Genomic DNA, 21,423 nt, shown 5'->3' on the forward strand with positions numbered 1-21,423 from the left:
GTGATCAGCATAATTTATCATACATCTAGTGTACTGTTCTCTTTGTCTGTCATGTAAAACTAATGATACCGAAATGAATCGGGCTGAAGTGGCATCGTGGCTTTTGTTTGCGCTCCCCGCCAAAGCTGTTATTATCTATTTGCTTGGAAGCACTAGGCATGTGTGTGAATTATTTCATAGTAAAGAGGGAAATGAGTGAAAGGCAGGAGCAGTAAGATGGCTGGAAGTGTGTCTCAGTGCACACTGATACAGACATGCTGTCACTCTAAAGGAAAAAACACAGCGGGTTATTAGGTTCACATCTGCCACATGTTAAAGGACAGCCATGATAGCAGAATGCGACAGTGGCTTTCACACTGTAAAGGGTGTTTCTGACGTGCATTCTGTGCATGTGTGTGTTTAGTGTGTCAGTGGTGCTTTAGGCTGCTGTCTGTTCATTTGTCAGATATTGATTAAGGTCTGTGATAACCATGACTGTGTGTGTGTGTGTGTGTGTGTGTGTGTGTATCGAGTAGCCATGTCTACACACATATGTCTTATTAATAGCTGGATGGATTTAAGTAAATATTTGAATGGTATATTAGTGTTGAGCTGTTTTTTATAGCATCTGATTTAATTACTACTGACATAATGCCTCTGGTTATAGATTCAGTCTTGTGAATCCTGTCAATTTTGTAAGGTCCAGTTCATAATACCACCCCCCACCCCATACCCTAAAAATTTTCATGACTAATTCTCCTTTTTTTAAGATAATTTTCATTAGATATTGAAATTTGTAGTTTTTAACTGTATTAAAGGGTCAGATGATGCAATATAGTTTTTTTTCTGTTCTTTGGAGTGTTACAAGCTCTTGGTGCATAAAGAAGATCTGTAAAGTTGCAAAGTCTAAAGTCTCAAATCCAAAGAGATTCTTTATAAAATTTAAGAGTCAACCATGACCTCCTTAAATGGATCATTCAAACACACCCCCACATGTCTACGTCAAGATGTCAGAAGATTTGAATAATGCCGACCAAATGTTCATGCAAAGAAAGGTGTAACTTAATCGCTGTCACCATGTCGTCAAGACACTGTGTGTTTAGTTGTGAAAGGGAAACTACTTTGTTTAGTCTTCCAAAAGAGGACACAACTAGAAACCAGTGGTTAAGTTGTATTTACAACACTGTTCCAGAACAGTTAGTCCCAAATATTCAGATGTGTGCAGCACATTTTATGGAAGACGAGGACTTTTTCCTGTAAGAGTAGCCTACAATGCGGCCGTGGCACAAAGGCTGTTTCTATAAAGTTGGGTAGTTATAACTTCAGTACAGTCTGGTACTTCAGTACAGTCTGGTGCTTCTGACTCACAACCTGCAAGTATGTTTTCATATTTAAAGTATTTGGCATTGACAAATCAAACACTAGTTTTGAGCAGTGTAGAGTAGCGCTTGTTTGACGTTTCTCCGATCACAAATGCAGACATGGTTTTATGTTTACGTGGCGCAATACGCAACGTAACATGCCAAAAGACAGTATAAGTCATTATAATCAGTATTTATGTCCCCACTGGATGCAACAAATGCCTCATTTATAATGGGTTTTACTGATTTTGTTTCATTGCACCAGGATATGGCATCCCAGTATGGTAATTGGTGTAATGTTCCATCACATGCTTGAGATATTCGGCCAATCACAATGCACTGGATAACTGTCCAATCAGAGCACTCGCTTTTCAGAACGATGACATTTGTAAAAATCTACGTGTTTTAGAAGGGCTGGGCTTAGAAGAGAAACAATAATGTACATTATGTGTAAAATAATGTTTTTTTTTTACCTTAAACCACATAAACACATTACATTGCTAAAAATAACATTATTTTATGTTTTTGGTGTAATGTCAGGTGACCTCTTTTAAATTTTATTTAAATTTAAAAAATTATAAAAAATAATTCTGTCAAGGATGTTATGTTCAATTCATAATTTCACCTCTCACCATAAAAAACATTTTATTTTATTTTCATAATTCCCTTCTTTCAGTGTAAAACATTTACTGTATTAAAGTGCAGTGTACTTTATTCAAATCAGCATAAAATCAGCATAGTGTAAAAATAATGTATGCCATTGCATTTAAAGGAGTACAACATATACTACCATGATGTAAACAAAATACATTATAATTTTGAATTAAAAAAATGTTCGCATTATATGGTGATTTAGGGGATGTTCAGTTAAAATTCCCAAAAAGATTATCACAATACAAAAGTCCTAAAAATATGCTTAATCTTTCTTCATGCAACACATATTTTTCTTTTTGTGGAGAAACAGACATGTTCCAGACAGTTTTTGTGGGATTTACCTTTTAAGTCTCTCTGTATGTGTATTTGCTCTCAATGTGTTTCTCCAGATGTCTCTGATCCCAGCGTTCCCGTGACTACAGTGAGCACTTCTGCAGCCTCGTCCAAATGTTCTTCACAAATCTCTCACTCGGTCACTTATCTCCAGCAAACCCAGTCCTACACATCCCTGCAACCTCAACCAAAACCAGTGCAGCACCCTCAGATCTACACACCGACCCACGCCCGACCCCAAACACAACCCTATAGCCCGCCGACACTGCCACAAACACACCTCATTTCTGATTCTCAACCTCACATACACATTGACTCTCAGGCTCCAAGGCAAACCCAGCTGTACCCTGAACCCCTGCCACAGTCGCAACCCAAAGTCCTGCCACAGAAGCAGCCCAATCCACAATCCTTCCTTCCACCCCAGTCTCATGCCTACATTCACTCTCAACCCAAGATACCCCCTCAAACCAATCCAAAACCTCAGTGCTTCATTCTACCTCAAACACAGCCCCAAGAAGAGATCCTGGAGAAATACGGCCCATCTGGACCCATCATCTCCAAAGACCAAAAGCCAGAGATCCACGAAGATCCAGAGGCCATGACATCCATATCAATCAAAGAGAGGTGTGTGCTGGTTACTTAACTTTTATACAGAGGCATGCAGATGACATGCAAAAAATATAAATAATAATAATGGGGACAATTTATTAATTCGTTCCCTCAATTTACGAGATTGTGCACACATTTTAATAATTCGTTCCCTCATTTTAAGTAAAACATGCACTCATTATAATAATTCATGCCCTCATTCTAGATAAGTCGTGCACACAAAATAATTAGTTGTACTTACTGTCTGGGTACGCATTCGCAAATTGAGGGAACTAATTAATTGTGCGCACGATCTAGTAAACCGAGGAAACAAATGAATAAATTGTGCACACTATTTACTTAAAATGAGGCAACAAATTATTTAATCACGTGCACGATATTGTAAATCGAGGGAATGACTTAATCGTGCACGATCTAGTAAATTGAGGGAACTAATTAATCATGCACGATCTTGTAAATCGAGGGAACTAATTAATCATGTGCACGATCTAGTAAATCGAGGGAACTAATTAATTATGTGCACGATCTAGTAAATCGAGGGAACTAATTAATCATGTGCAAGATCTTGTAGATTGAGGAAATTAATTAGTAAATCGTGCCCACCATTTTTTTTTTCTTGCATGTCGTGTTTTACACAGTCTGTGAGTACAGAAAATAATCCCATTTATAGTAATTCACACAAAATATAGCATATTAGCATAAAATGGGTTGGATTCTGAAAGTATTAATCCCTATAATCTTTTTTTTTTGTAAACAAAGTAACATTATAATTTGTTATTGAAAATATATATTAAAAAAATGAAATAAAAAATATAAATAAATACACTTTTATAAATAAATTAGTTACATTTTTTCTTTTAAAGAAGACTCTTTTACTCATCAAGGCTGCATCTATTTTTAGCAAAAATACAGTCAAAACAATAACTTTGTGAAATTTTATAACACTTTAAAGTAGCTGGTTTCTATTTAAATATAGTTTAAAATATATTTTATTCCTGTGATGCAAAGCTGAATTTTCAGTCTTCAGTGTCACATAATCCTTCAAAAATCGAATATATTACAAGTCTAATATGATATGTTATATTTAATTCTAATATGCTGATTTACTGCTTTAAGAAGCATTTCTTCTTGTTGTTGAAAACATCTGTGCTGCTTAATATTTTTGTGTAAACTGATACTTTTTTTATGATACTTTTGAAAACTCAAAAAAAGAAAAATTTTAAATGTAGTAATAATAATATAATAGAAATCTTGAAACAGAACATTATACGGTAAATGTTTAAATCACACTCATGGCATATTGTGGTGTAAGAAACAATGGCACATACGTTGGCGTGTGCTGATGGCTTTAGATGTTGCAGGGTGACTGGAGCTGTTCTCTTTCTGTCTCATCTTATAAATGAAATTGGGTCACCTCTGCTCTCAGTGAGCGCTGATAATGCGCACAGCACTATTTTAGATCTCCCAGCCTTTCCCGCAGGACCGGAGGAAATGAGTACAGACGGAGAGATAGAGAGAACAAACCTTGACAAAATAGCATGAGAAAGCTGAATTGTGGAGAATTTTGCATGCTGTATTATTTGGTGGGATTTCCGAATGTACAACAAACAGCATCCCCCACATTATTTTCAGTTGTCATTTCTTTCATTTTATTTTAGAGTAGAGTTATCCATCTACAATTTAAATGTCTTCTGTTCCAAGTGGATTGAAATATTTGATATTTTTTTCTCAGGTTGGCAATGTTGAAGAAGAGTGGAGAGGAAGATTGGAAAAACAGGATCAATAAGAAACAGGAAGTTATACAGGAAGTGGTGTCTGTAAGCGAGAAAAGTTGTCAAATAATGGAGGAGCAAGGCTTTAATAAAAAGGTAAGAGCCTATAGACTAGCAAAATATATATAAAGCCAGCAATATATAAAAAGTACCCAGTCAAAAAAAAACAAACATAAAAATTCAAAATGTATCCACTTGTAATTGTACTTAAATATTTAAAAGCAAAATGTAAATGCCTTTCTCAGCTTTCTAAATGGATTTTTGACAAGAGACAGTAGAGATTCTTTAGTACTTTTGATGGCAATTTTTTAAATATTTTTTTTAAAGAAACCTTTCAAAAACACTATTTTCCCATTGTTTGGTTTTCTCTGTCACGTTTCCATTACTCTTCAGATTGTGCAAATTGAAATTGCGAATTGAAAATACGCCTAATGGAAACCACAATTATACAAACCAACTATACAAAAGTTTTTACTCTCACATGAGGTAGTTTTTCAATGCGAAAAAGGAATAATTAGCAAAACTACAATGGAAACAGGTTTTTTTTTTACTCTCATTTACAGGTCACATGGAGTATGTAAAAATACATATTATCATTCTTCAATGTACTATATAACCTCCATATATATATATATATATTATATTTTTTTTTGTAAAAGTATAACTATTCAGTTTTAGATTCTTTGTAAAGTGTAATTTCTCCAAAAAATGGAAAAAATGTCCAGGATTTGCTTTAAAAATGCGCACTTTGTGTTCCTCTGAAGAAAAAAAGTGCTAAAGGTAAGTAAATGATAGGAATTTTCATTTTTGGTGAAGATTCCCTAATCAAAACTGTGAATCTGATGTGTTATTCTAATTTGTGAAAAGTAACACATTCATTTACTCTCGTAGGCAAAGCTGTGAATTGACTGCCTAGACCTGAAACCTGTATTTTACTCAGTCTGAGTCATTTCACAGCATGGTGTAGTAAAATACATGGTATTCATCTTTTCAGACCCTGTGTAATTTTCAGTGTTCACTGAGGTTTATATAGTAACTTGTGCGTTCCTGAGTTATTGTGCTACTGTCAATTTAGCAAGTGCAAAGGATAAAGGAATGAAGTGTTTTCAGTTTATCCGAAGATAAAGGCCAGGTCTTGCACACCAAATAGTTTTCATGTAGCATTTTTCCAGTCTTAACTCTACAAGCGCATCTCCTGTGTGTTTAGGACGAGACCGTTATCAGCGAGTTCACGTCATCTGAGCAGTTCTGGTTAAGCGCCAACATCAGTGTCTGTCTTAGACAATTTTGGCTTTAGCTGCAAGATGATTGGCTGGCCTGCTTGTGCAAACTCAAGTTCAATTGGTCATTTCTTAAAGAAATGACACACTGTTTGCCTTGTATTCTAAATTAACATAATTTGGTTTATTAAAATATTTTACACATTTCAGTTGGTAACACTTTACAATAAGGTTTCATTTAACAACACTTCCACAGCATTTAAGAATTTTTGTTATTTTGACATTTACATGACATTCTTTATATTCAAAGTTGTTTCTGTAAACATTAGTTAATACACTGTAAACTAAAATGAGCAATCGATGAACAATTGTATTTTTATTAGTTAACATAAACCATATTAATGATGTCCTAGAACTACATTGCTCATTGTTATCTGCATTAACTAATGTTAACAAAAGCCTTATTTGGAAAGTACCACCTTTCTGTTTGTTTTCAGGTGACTGTAGTAAGTTAATACTTGCATTTCTTTAAAACTTAATGTTTAGGAACATGTTGTAATATTTCATTTAACATTATAGATGAAACCTTTGCTTTTCTAGATGGACCAGATCTGTGCTTCTCAACTGATGAGTCACAATCATCTTCTCAACTCAAAAACAAGTGACTGGTCTGTTCTGATATTACTATGGACAGCAGAGATGAATGCAAATTAGGATTAATAAAATGTAGCAAACCAAGAACATGAAAACTTTGATATACAAACCAAAATGTTCTGTTTATGTTATCAGCTTATACAGTATAATATCAATAATTTTGTGTATTATTGAGTCGGTCCGGCATATTAAAATATTGTTAGGTTAAAATTTTAGATTTTTGTACAATAGAAATAATTTGTACTGTAAGTCGCCACTTGATATCCACTGTACAATCTGTGTCCTGAAGCAAATCCAGTTGAGAACCACTGGTCCAGACTTTCCTTCTGGCCTTTTATCCCTATTCATTCCCTTTTATCGCTCATTCATTCCTCATAATCTGTGGATTATGTTTCTCTTCCATTCATATCTACACCTGTATTCAGTGTCTCTCATTCATTCCTTCATTCTTGTCTTCTATCTAATTCCTGTTTCGTCCTTCTCCTGACTGTAGGAGCCTGTCTTTTCCTCCACCTACTCTTCTCCTCCTCTCCCATCTACTCCAAAATGCCAGTTTGTAGAACATCAAGGCCAGGTAAGAGAGCGTGTGCATTTTGGAACCATTTCATTTCTAACATAACTCTGAATGTCCTCTTGGTTTGTCAATTTCATCTTTCATTAGGTTTTGTCAGATGAGATGAGAGTTGCTTTTTTTTCTTGTTGAATTGAATCTAGTTCATGATTATTCATGTGTGCATATTTATACATGTATGCCTTAGACTACACACACAATTATAATTTTGCTGTATCAAATGTTATGCAAGTAAATTACTTGCTGTATAAACTCTCAGAGGCTAAAAAAACAAGACATACCTCTGCTTTAATACACCGAGTAGAAATGGTCTTGTTTGATTTAGTTTATAAAAGACTCGTATTATTAGTTTACATAATTTATACTTCAGTTCACTGTGAATGACAGCAGAAACTTTTTTTTCTCTGATGGAAACATGAGGCAACAGGCAAATTTCTGTAGATTTACTCCAGGCAAACGCATTTATTAAACAAGAGTTGGCGGCATAAATCTAATTTAGATGGAAATGCAGAGCACTTTGTGTCAGGATTATTGCATTTTTGGTTTTTGCCGTTGACTGGCAGATTTAATACTGTATGTACAGCAGAGATTATAGTCATATTCAAATGTTACAAAACGAGTTTTTGACATGGTTTGTACAATTTGAGTTTTCTGATGACCTGCTTGTATGAATTATCTGTCCATTTTGTCCAAGTCATTGGACTATCCTCCTGTAAACATATCAGAATGATCTATAGCCATATCTGTTTTGTCTCATGTAATCAGAAACTTGAAGAGGAGGAGGGGCAGATGTCCATTGAAGAGAGGAAACAGATGATCTCGACGCGAGAGGAGGCGTGGCAGAGCACAGGGAAGGGCGTGGCCAATGACGCTGTCCAATACACTGTGGCTGCCAGGATGGTGAAAAAAGGTTAGAATGTGAAAACATACATGTCAGGGTAATTATCCTTAAAATGTTAAAGCTTTTGCTAAATGTTCATTAGTTTGAGGAAAAAATAACTGGACAAAACTGAGATTAAAATACTTTTTGTTTTTGCTTATTGGCTCCAAAACGAACTAAAATCAATTCCTCTAAAAATGCTCTTAAAATATTAACACTGAAATAAATTATGTATATTGAAGATTTTTATATTACAAAATGTAATCGAAATTTAATTAAACTTAGATTGAAATTACAAATTATCAATTAAAAGTTATATATCAAACATAAATATACAGAATAAATACTTCAAAGTACTGTCAAATACAAGATACAGTATCCCATTTTGGTGTCCACATCAAATAAAATTTATAAGTGATTTTATTTACCTAGAAAACATATTAAATGCATGTAAAGTGAATAATGTAACTTCAGTAAAAATGAAAGTCAAAATATGAATGAAGGAATGTCCCGTTGTAGAATAACGGTTAGATATATGAAACAACATACTTATTCTGACCTGTACTTATTAAAAAAAAAATGAGAAAAAGTGCTCATGCTAAATTTTATTATATTTTTAATTACTTTAATTTACTATAATTTTAATTATAGTGGCAATGAGTTTTATTTATAATTTATAAGTTCTATTTATAATTCCAGTTCATTATTGTTGGGGAGCTGCACTGTGATCTATAAATAGAGTATTTTAATATAATGGAATGATTCTTGTTCTAAATATGCCTGACAAGACTTTAAGGATATATAAACTTGTTATACTGAATAACATTTTAGTGGCTGTCTTCTGTAAATCAAGGTACAAATGTATGATTCATTATTTTTTACTGTGTGTGTCAGGTCTGGCAGCTTCCTCTGCAGTGATCAGCCCTATTCTGTCTCCAGTCTCTGCTAAACTGAAGAGCAGTGTGCCGGCTATCTCTAAACCACAGGAAGGTACATTAGACAAACATACTTCACGAAGATATCCCTCTTTAGAAAATTATAAAGTTTGAGAAAGTGTATATATATATAACTGGGGCAAAATGACCCGCTGTGCAGCAGAAATTGAGGCCAGAGCAGAAATTGAGTCTGATAAGAAGCTGGAAAAGCTGGAGATGTTTTTGGGGCGTTTGAACAGTAAAGGTGAGTTGATCGATGCAAAATCTGTTCACTTTCTTGATTTTTTTTTTTTTTTTTTTTTTTTTTTATGAGCCCGTTACAGAAGTGAAAGAAGAAATCATAATTACATCATCTGGTGTCAAAGTCTTTGAAAAATGAATCAGTTTTCATTTGCTGTCATGGTGAACTGATAATGGAGCTTTTAATTAAACCATAGTAACTCCATCTCAATCTCTTCTTCCCTCTCAGTATCAGGTTTGCAGGAGACGACTTTGACAGTGACAGAGAAAGCCGTGAAGGAAGTGATGCGACTGGATGATGAGATCTTTTCTAAATTTTACCGTCACATGACAGATATTCCCCGCAGCATGAGTAGCAGAATGCATCTGCATGAGGACTTTGATGCCATCTTTGGAAAACAAACTCCAACGTAAGATTTTGGGTTTCTGTAATATACATACAAATATTTAAATTATATTCATTTAATAAAAAAATCTGTTTATTTTTATATTAATATTTGTTTAAGTTAGGCATAGTGTAGCTTTTCTGTTGCATGAAGCTTTTGGAAAGAACCTTATAGACTACATGTGATATTCAGCAGTAATAATCAAAGTCATGGTCCAAATAATGCCTCTCTTTGACTCCCAGGTTGACATCGGTGATGGTGCAGCACAAGCGGGCCGTCCGTCCCTCCCGTAATGTCCAGGCCTCCAGGAACCCCTTAAAGATTCTCGCTGCAAGAGAAGACATCCAACAGGAGTACACTGAGGAGAGACTGAACGTGGGGCAGCTGGAGACCAAGAGAATTAAACAGGAGAAAAGTGAGTCGACAATTGAAATAAAGCTAAAAATAATATGCAAATATTAGATATTAAAATCCTACACAAAAATCAGAAATGTTGCCTTGATCGATAAGTGAAAAAGTTTAATTTGAAGAATTCAAATTGCTAAAACTAAAATTGAAATAAAATTAAAATAAAGCCAAATAAAAATAATTATGAATAAAAGTATATCTCAAAACTTAAACTAAAATGAAAATGAAAACTGTAAATATTCAAAATATTAAGTACTGTCATGTAAATAAATAGTACTAAAATAACATTGCTTCAGATTTTTTTTTTTATTGAGAACAACATATAAACAATGAAGGAAAAAAAAGAAAAGGGAAAAAGTACTAGTGATATATACCTGTAACTATTCAAAATAAATAAGTTAAAAGTAGTCTCAAAATAACGCTCTAATAGGTTTCTGCTTTGAAAATTTGTATTCAAAATAAGAAGATTAATCAAATATATTTAACTTTCTGTTGTAATAGTGTTTTTAACATGTGTTCTCCAGTGAGCAACAGCTGCAGTTTGTCGGACGCAGCTCTGGCTGGTTTGGCCAGTAAAGAGAGCTACAGCAGTGTGAGTCTGCGCAGTGTCAGCATCTCAGAGCAGATGACCAATAACAGCGCAGCTCCCTACAAAAAACTCATGCTCATGCAGGTCAAAGGTCAGTCTGTAATACTCTAACACTGTCTCCTTACCAGGCATGATGTGATAAAGTGATGCATGGAAAGTTATTTTCTGTCACATGAAGCTGGAAAGCCGTCCAAACATCGAATTTTTTCTGATAGGCTTCCAGTGAAGACAGAAGAATGACTTAAGTAGCATAATGCCTGGCTGAAATGCAGCATAATATTGCGATATTTTGCTGCAGCAGTATTTTTTTAGTCTGTGTGTTAAATGATATGTGTGTGAATGTTCTCCAGGTCGACGTCATGTCCAGACCAGACTAGTGGAGCCTAGAGTGTCCTCTCTGAACAGCGGTGACTGTTTTCTGCTGGTTACTCCTGAGCATTGTTTCGTTTGGACTGGAGAGTTTGCAAATGTCATTGAGAGAGCCAAGGTACGACCTGCTGATACTCTGACTTCTTGCGCACATTATTCTACATACGGCCATACAGCTTTGTGCTTAACTGCTGTATTGTTCTGTTTGACATCCAGGCATCAGAACTGGCCACTTTCATCCAGCTGAACCACGACCTTGGTTGTCGAGCAGCACAGGTAGAGACGATCGAAGAAATATTGAGCTCACAAAGCCCCGCAGCTGCAGAGTTCTGGAAGATTCTGGGAGGACCAGCCAACTACCAATGTATGTGACCTGAAATCAAAAAAAGATATTTATGTACTGTTATCTTAATTGAAATGTATAATATGTGTCCTTCTGTGTGTGTGTGTGTGTGTAATGGTTACAGCGGCCGGGTCTCCAGACGAGGATGAGAAGTTTGAAAGTGCCATTGTGGAGACGAACTGTATCTTCCGTCTTGTGGACGATAAACTGGTTCCAGATGATGATTTCTGGGGGAAAGTGCCTCATAGTTCACTTTTGGGCTCTAAAGAGGTCAGGAAATTTCACTTTCACTTCACTTTTTTTTAAATAACATTTTGTGACTTTTAGATATTGTGTTAATTATCTTCATGCATTATTTCTATATTAGCATTCTTTCTCTCGTTAGGTGGTAGTGTTTGATTTCGGTAGTGAAGTGTACGTGTGGCATGGTAAAGAGGTCACACTGGCTCAGAGGAAGGTGGCGTTTCAGCTGGCCAAGCATCTTTGGAACGGGATCTTTGATTATACCAACTGTGACATCAACCCTCTGGACCCCGGAGGACACAACACACTCATACCAAGGTGCTCACACACGTTTCAGGGGTTTACCTAAATTGATTATATTGAGTTTCATGCACACTAATTATCCACTTAACTTTGAAAACCTCAGTGTAAGGTTGTTTGTGTGGTAATGTTTTTAGGAGCGGTCAAGGTCGTCCAGACTGGGCCATATTTGGCAGACTGACCGAACATAATGAAACATGTCTTTTTAAAGAGAAGTTCCTGGACTGGAGAGATGCTTCTAGACTATCACCTAAAGATGTCATCGAACACCCTTTCCAGCAGAAGGTGGGTCACTGCGTGTGTCAATATCTGCTGAAAATCTGCAAAACGGAACGGGGAAAAATCCTTTGATTTATATTAGTATGGATGGGAATTGTGAGTAATGTAATGATTCCTATAATGATTACCCTTCATAATTGGTTCTGAACCAACACTATTTTTAAGTGGTTTTGAAAGTCTCTTCTGTTCACCAAAGCTGCATTTATTTATATAAAACGTTATACTGACTTCAAACTTTTGAACATTAGTGTGTCTAGGACAGAAAACTAAACTACAATATTAAACATACAAACACAATAATAATCACACTATACAACGATGTTAAAAAAAAATCAGTTGTCTTCAATTCATTGGGTTTCATGTATTATGTTGAAAAAGGAAGTTCTTGATTCTCAGCAAGGTTCTTTGGTGTTCTTCTGATCAGAGCACAACTTTTCTTTCCCATTTTTTCCATTTTCTTAACCGCTTTTCTTTCCATCTCAGGAGTCTCCGGGCACAGATTCTTGTCCTGAGTGCCAGGCGTACAGCGCCTCTCTGATGCTGCCGGTCCTGCTTTCACCCATCAGCACAGTTCTGGACGGTCAGAATGTGGGTCGAGGACACGGTCCGGTGGAGAACAGCTTGGACGACTGCATGCGCTCTCTGGAGATCAGCACCGTTTCGGTTGATGTCTGGCATATCCTGGAGTTTGACTACAGCCGACTGCCAAAGCAGAGCATCGGCCAGTTTCACGAGGGAGATGCTTATGTAGTGAAATGGAAGTACATGGTGAGCGCGGCAGGTTAGTAACGGCACTGGAGCAGCTGAACTTGCAGTACATTATGCAAAAAAATATAGATCTGTTTGTTTAGTGGAATAGGATGTTTTTGATTTAATTGCTGTTATTGTGTTCTACTGTGTTGTTTTGTATCATTTAAAATTTTAGTGTGCACAGTAAATAAAATACATTTTTATATAAAAAAAATGCCATTACACTTAGTTTGGACACTATTTTGAATTAAGTTATGCAGGAAATGGACTAAAGGGTAAAAATAAAAAGTATGCAATACACCCCCTTTGTATAGGCTGGTATAAAGATGTGTGTGTCCGTGTGCAGTGGGCAGCAGGCAGAAGCCAGATCAGGTGCGCAGTGCGGGTCCTGGCAGAGAGAAGTGCTGCTATTTCTTCTGGCAGGGCAGAAACTCAACTGTCAGTGAGAAAGGAACATCTGCACTCATGACTGTTGAACTGGATGAAGAGAGAGGAGCACAGGTAAGATGAGATACTGGACTAAACACACTTGACTGATTTCTGCTTCTCTCATTCACTCACTCATTCAGTTCTGTGACTCATATTCAGATGCAGGTCCAGCAGGGGAAGGAGCCGCCCTGTTTCCTGCAGTGTTTCAATGGGGGGATGATTGTGCATTCTGGGAAGAGAGAAGAAGAACAGGAGAACATTCAGAGTAGGAGTATAGCGTATTTGCAACACTCCTGTTTAGTTCTTTTTTTTTTGTATGTTAGGAATAATGATGGGTAGTAACTGCTCCATATAATCTGGATGATGTAATCAGATTCCAAAAAATAAGTATTGTAATTAGATTATATTACATTTTAAAATACTCATAATAAGACTTGTATTTGATTGACTGCGTATTATTCACAAAATTGCAGTAAATTATTCATAATATATTGCATTTCTAATGTTAAGTCACATGACATGCTGGTAAACAAATATTTATTAGTGTGCAAGTGTTTTTTTATGAAATACTGCATATTGTTCACAGTATGTGCATTTTTGTGCACACGGTTTACCTTACTAATTTTGCAGAAATGTGCAAATATAACCAGAGCACATAGTGTATTAGTGTATCCCACAATGCAATGTACTTGTCCTTCCATTGCCTTGTCACATGTGGACCAGAAGAAAAAAATATTTTATTTTTTACACCATATTGGATTAAAAATGCAAAAAAAGCCATATTTGCCATATACAGGTATAACTTGCATGTAATGTGCTTATGTGAGAATAATATTGTAACATAAAACATTTTCAGGCATTTGGTCATGTGTTCCAGTTTCAAGTACTTTATTAAAATAATGTACTCTGCAAGAAGCTGTATGCCAGCATATTCTTATTTGACTGTTTGTGCATTTTTGCCTGTTTCAGATGACTGGCGTCTGTACTGTGTGCGTGGTGAGTTGCCTGTAGAGGGCCATCTGCTGGAAGTGGCGTGTCACTGCAGCAGTCTGCGATCACGCACATCAATGGTCCTTCTGAACGTCAACAAAGCCCTCATCTATCTGTGGCACGGCTGTAAAACCCAAATACACACACGTCATGTCGCTCAAACCGCTGCAGAAAAGATCAAAGAACAGTGAGTCAATCATGCATTTTTTTAGTGCATAACTTAGTTTTTCTTCTTTTCAAATATATACTTGGATTAAGTTCAGAGCATACGCTGATGTTCAAAAGTTTGGGGTTCAGAAAGATGGGGAAAAATGCATTGTAAAAAGTTTATATGATTTAAAAATTTGACTCATTTGTGTTTAAGACGGCCACTGGAGGCGGGACTTCACAGCAGCTGTAATGTTACCATTCATGAATGTGAGGAAGGTGGAGAGCCTGTGGAATTCTGGGAAGCATTAGGCAGGAAGGACCGCAAGGCCTACGACTGCATGCTTCAAGGTACAACACACCGGTGGAGAGTGGAGATGCATAATTTTGCATACTTTTTGTGCACCTGTATGTTCCTTATTCCGAGATCTCTCTGAAAAGGGGAGGTCGTGGCCTAATGGTTAGAGATTTGGACTTGAAATCCTTGGCTGTTTGTCACTTCACTTTCATTTTCGAAAACAATGCACCATTAGCATACATTAGAAAAAAACTGTCACAAAATAATTATAACAAATACATAATAATGAGATTAAAAAGTTGTATTTAAGGCAGAAAGTCAAAATTATCTCCAATTGAATATTTTGTTTACTTTTTATCTCATAATTTAAATTTTTGTTGTTTTTTACTTTTTAATATCATAATTGTGAAATTTTTATTTATTTATTTTTTCTAACATCTAACATTTTTTCTGTTTATATGTCAATATTTCTCAGACCCTGGCAAGTTTAACTTCACACCGCGTCTGTTCCAGCTCAGTAGTTCTTCGGGTGAGTTTGTGGCGCAGGAGTTCTTAAACCCGTCCAGAGCTGCAGACCTTGTTTGCTCCCTGCCGTTCCTGCAGGAGGATCTGTACTCTGCCCCTCAGCCAGGTAAAAAGAAATGCCACATGAACTCTTTTCTCTCAGGCTGTAAACAACGAGTCATAAATAATTATGCATGTTTTTCTATCTCTCTCTGTCTATTTGTAGCTCTGTTCCTGGTTGATAACTATCATGAAGCTTACCTGTGGCAGGGCTGGTGGCCGCAGGATACTGAGAGTACCGGTTCTGCCCTCATCCGCTGGAACTCAGACAGGAAGTGCGCTATGAAAACTGTGCTGCAGTACTGCAGAGGTGATTGAAATCCAGTCATCCTTTCAGTCGTCCAGCAAATCAGAAACATGCATTTGAATCAACAACTATATGCGGCTTCACATACAGTTTATGTTCCACTTATGATGTGAATACAGATAAGTGATGCCTCTCTTTGCCTTGCAGAAAAGAATGAGAAGAAGCCTCAGAAGTCATATTTGATCCATGCTGGATTGGAGCCTCTGACCTTCACAAACATGTTCCCCGGCTGGGAGCACAGAGAGGACATTGCTGAAATCACAGAGAGGGTGAGACGCTGAACATGGGTTGTATTTCTGTCAGTGATTCAACCCAAATTTGAACGATGGAAAACTAATTTTCGATTTCGCCCAAAACCGTTTTGGAGGGCCACAATCATTGACTGAAACCGTGACTTTAATCAGTGCATTTAAAGGGATAGTTTACTCCAAAATAAAAATAGTTATCATTTACAATACTTATCATTTAAATTACTTTTTTTTTCTATTAATTTCTGATTCATAAAATATTTTAGAGCTTTGTTAGAAACTTGAAAAATAGATATTTTTTATACATATTTCAAAGGTTTTACTCTTTTAAAAAATTGAGTGTGTGTGTGTGTGTGTGCAGGAGGCAGAGGTGTGTAACCAGATCATTCTGGTTGAGGATGTCTTGGCCCGACTCTGTCAGAGCATTTTTCCTCTAGAAACACTGCAAACCCGTCCCCTTCCCCACGGCGTCGACCCCCTGAAACTGGAGATGTACCTGACTGACGAGGACTTTGAGGTAACGCCAAACACTACTATGAGACAGATCACCTGTGCATCTTGGGTTGTGAAAATCACATTTCTGAGTTGTTTTAAGATTTAGTTAGTAAAAAAAAAAAAATCTCCATTTTAAAAGTCTATTTTCTACTACCATACTGTATATTGAATTTTCTGTTCTTTTTTCTTTTAAATGTAAATTGACAAATAGAAATGACTGAGTAGGTTCCTTAGCCCGTGAATAGTTTCTTAAAGCATGATGTGGATAGATACTAAGAATGGATTGTTTTGCTGTTTTAGGCGGGGTTGTAGGGAATTCTAAATGTGGGTAAGTATCTCAGACAAGGACTGATGTCACGGGGAGAGATACAGTATGTTTCTATGACACTATTTCCTGACAGCCTCACTTTTATGCCTTGTTTTCCTCCCTGTTTCTCGCTCACTTTGGGCTTCTCTTGTCCAGATGAATCCTGGAGAACTCTTTGAACAAATCATGCATGCACAGTGTACACAAAGACGCAGATTTATTTTCACAAGCTTTTTTTTCCAGCAATACTTTACATGTTTCTGATAACATTTTACTGAACACACTGTGTTATAACTAGGCGTGACATGATAAGCATGTTATAAATCATAAATCTTCCACGTTAATGTTACACAGAGAGTGGTTTGCTGTGAAAGAGCAACCAAAGGTCACTCATTTTCAGTGAGATTTGGCCATTGAAGGAGAGTAAGACACCTGGACCAATGCACATTGGCAAACTGCCAACTGTGATAAAATTCATACACTTGTGCTTTGTCTGTATTTTTTCTTGAAATCTTTCTGTGGTCCTAATTTAGACAATCACAGTAAATGTGCACGTAAAAGTCCACCAGCGGTTGGCAAACCAGTGGTCCCGCCCTAAATTCAGACCATTGGTTGAATAGATTGTTCACTCTATGATTGGCTTGTTTAAAGTTGTCTCTGCACATTAAACTGTAATAAGTGAAAGATTTTTAACACAATGTACATCATTTCCAATCTAGATTTCTGCACAAGCAGCAGGAAGGGCATCCTGAGTAGCCCTGCCCACTGCCAATTCTGATTGGTCCAAAGTCTCTCTCCTCTTATCTGTAAATGTGAGTTATTTTTTTTTTATGATTTAAACAAAATGTGCCTAGCTAAGACACAGTGTTACTGTAAACCTTTTTTTTTATCCTTCCTTTTCTGCAAATGTAATATTCTGAAATCAGATTGTTTAAGTTTTTGCACATATACACTACCATTCAAAACAATGAAGTCAGCAAGTTTTTTTAAAGGACGTTAATTACTTATTCAGCAAGGATCTATTAAACTGATCAACAGTGACTGGAGCAATGATGTTGAAAATGAATCTTTGTATCTCAGTCATTTTTAAAATATATACATTTATATTCACATAAAAATCAGATATTTTAATATCTGTTTTGATATACCGTATTAAGTCGCACTATTTTTTCATAGTTTGGCTGGTCCTGCAACTTATTTATCAAATAAGTTGAGAACCAATTGCGGGTATGTATTTATTAAAGGGGCAATCCAAAGAATAAACAGTCCAGGCAGGGGTCGATATCCAGGAAATACAAACATAAACAAAACACGAAGACAAGGCAAGGCAAGGCAAGATGACGGACATGAATTAACATCAACATTAAACAAGGACTCCGTAACACAGACTCAGACAGACCGGGTATAAATACACAGAAGGATAATGAGGGAACAGGAGACAGGTGGGGAACAATCAATTACTCAACAAGGAGGAAGGTGACCAAATAAGGGAACAGGAAGTGATAAGGTGACAGACACCGTGAGAAAGGGGGACATCTAGTGGAAACCTAGGGACACAACCCAGACACTGTGACAGTACCCCCCCTCTACGGAGCGGCTCCCAGACGCTCCACGACAGACACAAAACAGAGACCAGGAGGGAGGCGGACAGGTGGAGGCTCAGGGGGAGGGACGGAGGGCCAGAAAAGAAAAACATGGGGAACAGACACTGGAAGTGTGAACACCAAACAGCGAGACCAGGAGGGAGGAGGACCGGAGGAGGTTCAGGGGGAGGGACGGAGGGCCAGACTGACAGAGAGAAACAGGGACAGGAGTGAACACAAGAACAAAAAACAACATGAAGGCCCCCAGGGCGGAGCAGAAGACCACCACGTCCTTGTGGTCGAGGCCAGAGTCCTCCAGGGCGGGGCAGAAGACCACCACAACCGTGTAGTAAGGGCGAGAGCCCACCAGGGCGGAGCAGAAGACCACCACGTCCTTGTGGTCGAAGCCAAAGTCCTCCAGGGCGGAGCAGAAGACCACCACAATCGTGTGGTCAGGGTGGAAGTCCCCCAGGGCGGAGCAGAAGACCACCACAGCCATGTGGTCAGCAGGAGAGCCCCCCAAGGCGGAGCAGACCTCCGTGCGGCCGGACCAACGGGACGACGAAACTCTAGTAATCCCCTGGTGTCTTTACTGGACTCCAGAAGATTGGTGCTGGCCTGACTCTGCTTGCGAAGATCATTGGTGACTGGCATTTGTTCATGAAGACCATCGGTGACTTGCACTTGTACATGAAGATCATTGGTGACTTGCCTTTGTTCATGAAGATCACCGGTGACTTGACTCAGTCCTAGAAGATCACCCGTGACTTGACTCAGTCCTTGAAGATCACCAGTGACTTGACTTGACTCTGAAAGGTCAACGGTGACCAGCCTTGTCTCTGGAGAGTCCATGGTACCTAGCCCTGGCTCTGGAAGATCATCGGTGACTAGCCCTGGCTCTGGAAGGTCATCGGTGACTAGCCCTGACTCTGGAAGGTCAGCGGTGACTAGCCCTGACTCTGGAAGGTCAGCGGTGACTAGCCCTGACTCTGGAAGGTCAGCGGTGACTAGCCCTGCCTCTGGAAGGTCAGCGGTGACTAGCCCTGCCTCTGGAAGGTCAGCGGTGACTAGCCCTGCCTCTGGAAGGTCAGCGGTGACTAGCCCTGCCTCTGGAAGGTCAGCGGTGACTAGCCCGGACTCTGGAAGGTCAGCGGTGACTAGCCCGGACTCTGGAAGGTCAGCGGTGACTAGCCCTGCCTCTGGAAGGTCAGCGGTGACTAGCCCTGCCTCTGGAAGGTCAGCGGTGACTAGCCCTGACTCTTGAGGGTCAACTGGAACCTGACTCGACTCTGGAGAGTTCGCTGGAACCTGACTCGACTCTGGAGAGTTCGCTGGAACCTGACTCGACTCCAGAGGATCAGCTGTGACTGTCATCCTGTGCAGCGGTGTTGGGCAAGCAGCCATCTTGGGCCATGACTCTGGACAGGTGGCCATCTGGTGCTGTGGCACTGGGCTGGCAGCCATCCTGTGCTGTGGGGCTGGATTGACGGCCATCTTGGCCTGTGGCGCTGGATTGGCGGCCATCTTGGGCCATGACTCTGGACAAGCGGCCATCTTGAACCTTGGCGCCGGGTTAGCGGCCATTTTGCGTTGTAGTGCTGGTCTGGCAGCCATCTGGTGCGGTGGCGCTGGACTGGCGGCCATCTTGTGCTGTGGTGCTGGGCTGGCGACCATCTTGGGCTGTGGCGCTGGCTCAGCAGCTGTGACGTGAACAGTCTTGGGAATCTCTAAGATCCTTGACAGTGTGGAAAAGTAATCCAAGAACGTTTTAGCGGCCATCTTGGGTGTTGGCGCTGAGCTGGCGGCCATCTTGCCTCGTGGCGCTGGACTGGTGATCGCCTTGTGTTGTGGTGCTGTGTTGGTGTCCATCCTGCCTCGTGGCGCTGGACTAGCGGCCATCATGGGCAGTGACGCCACCGTGGCGGACGTGCGCTTCCTCTCTCCTCTCCGTCCTCCATGGTGAGACGGTGGCTCTAATCCATCCCACACGAGCCCCGGGTCGAAGGGCAGTCCTGGTTGAGAGCGTTGCTGAGTATCCTCTCGACCTCTCCCTCCTCGGCGACCTCCTCTGGTTCCCCGGAAAACCACCAGGCGAGTTCCTTCAAATCCATTCCTCTCCCGCACTGTGGCTGGGGAGGAGACATAAGCCGACATACCGTTGGCTCTTGCAGTGACGGAGTCCTTCTGTCACGGTCGGTGTTACAGAACACACAGGAGAGAGAACCAATTGCGGGTATGTATTTATTAAAGGGGCAATCCAAAGAATAAACAGTCCAGGCAGGGGTCGATATCCAACAAGTCCAAACATAAACAAAACGGCAAGGCAAGGCAAGGCGACGGACATGAATTAACATCAACATTAAACAAGGACTCAGAGAGACCGGGTATAAATACACAGAAGGATAATGAGGGAACAGGAGACAGGTGGGGAACAATCAATTACTCAACAAGGAGGAAGGTGACCAAATAAGGGAACAGGAAGTGATAAGGTGACAGACACCGTGAGAAAGGGGGACATCTAGTGGAAACCCAGGGACACAAGCCAGACACTGTGACAACTTATATATGTTTTTTTCCTCGTCATGACGTATTTTTGGACTGATGCGACTTATACTTAGGTGCGACTTATGTCATAATATTACTTTTTATTATTTTCTTCTGTTTAATCGAATGAATGAAGCCTTGGTGAGCATAAACTTTTTTTAAAGGCATTTTGAAAACCTTGCCAACCCCAACATTTTGAAAGGCAGTGTATGTGTATTCTGTGTGATTCTCTCTTTTCACTCATTACACTATTTTCTGTGTTCTCAGAGAGTATTAGACATGAAGAGAGAAGAGTTTGACGCTCTACCTGGATGGAAGCAAGTGAACCTAAAAAAAGCCAAAGGACTCTTTTAAAAACCTGACTAAAGTCATCATGGTGAAAGAATTAACACGGTCCATTTCCTCCATTTTGACCTCTTTCGGTTAAATGAGGTGATTGTGCAATGAGAACAGGGTAAACGGTCAGGTCAAAGATGATGTCTGTGTGTGTCTCCTCGCCACATTCATGTACATGAAATCATTTCTCTCCTCTTCCCATTCAGTCTGACCTGTGGTGGGTTTTTGTTGTAATGTGTGTTTATGTTTGATAAGTCTGCTGAATAAATGAAAATTATATAAACTTTGTATCAAGCAAAG

The 21,423-nt window shown here is 38.9% G+C and overlaps 1 protein-coding gene across 10 annotated transcripts in view; it reads left to right on the forward strand.

Moving 5' to 3' along the window:
- The window catches only part of LOC132154523 (supervillin-like), a 52,469-nt gene extending 31,208 nt beyond the window's left edge, over positions 1–21,261 (forward strand). For 7 of the 10 annotated variants that reach the window (XM_059563106.1, XM_059563101.1, XM_059563105.1 and 4 more), the window contains 24 exons: positions 2,384–2,703; positions 2,782–2,951; positions 4,669–4,804; positions 7,919–8,063; positions 8,928–9,023; positions 9,132–9,212; positions 9,438–9,618; positions 9,837–10,009; positions 10,527–10,682; positions 10,942–11,078; positions 11,177–11,324; positions 11,428–11,573; positions 11,689–11,864; positions 11,984–12,131; positions 12,609–12,906; positions 13,222–13,376; positions 13,464–13,569; positions 14,274–14,481; positions 14,659–14,792; positions 15,215–15,370; positions 15,470–15,613; positions 15,758–15,879; positions 16,220–16,375; positions 21,055–21,261. In XM_059563106.1, the coding sequence (XP_059419089.1) occupies positions 2,384–2,703; positions 2,782–2,951; positions 4,669–4,804; positions 7,919–8,063; positions 8,928–9,023; positions 9,132–9,212; positions 9,438–9,618; positions 9,837–10,009; positions 10,527–10,682; positions 10,942–11,078; positions 11,177–11,324; positions 11,428–11,573; positions 11,689–11,864; positions 11,984–12,131; positions 12,609–12,906; positions 13,222–13,376; positions 13,464–13,569; positions 14,274–14,481; positions 14,659–14,792; positions 15,215–15,370; positions 15,470–15,613; positions 15,758–15,879; positions 16,220–16,375; positions 21,055–21,141 (3,779 nt within the window). In that variant the 3' untranslated portion in view covers positions 21,142–21,261. Of the gene's footprint in view, positions 1–2,383; positions 2,704–2,781; positions 2,952–4,668; positions 4,805–7,918; positions 8,064–8,927; positions 9,024–9,131; positions 9,213–9,437; positions 9,619–9,836; positions 10,010–10,526; positions 10,683–10,941; positions 11,079–11,176; positions 11,325–11,427; positions 11,574–11,688; positions 11,865–11,983; positions 12,132–12,608; positions 12,907–13,221; positions 13,377–13,463; positions 13,570–14,273; positions 14,482–14,658; positions 14,793–15,214; positions 15,371–15,469; positions 15,614–15,757; positions 15,880–16,219; positions 16,376–16,656; positions 16,682–17,379; positions 17,473–21,054 lie in introns of all 10 variants that reach the window. The other 3 variants (XR_009437166.1, XR_009437165.1, XM_059563103.1) reach the window with 3 other exon arrangements.
- The last annotated feature ends 162 nt before the right edge of the window (positions 21,262–21,423 follow it).

The sequence above is a fragment of the Carassius carassius genome, chromosome 12 (genome assembly GCF_963082965.1).
Source record: "Carassius carassius chromosome 12, fCarCar2.1, whole genome shotgun sequence".
NCBI classification, from domain to species: domain Eukaryota; kingdom Metazoa; phylum Chordata; class Actinopteri; order Cypriniformes; family Cyprinidae; genus Carassius; species Carassius carassius.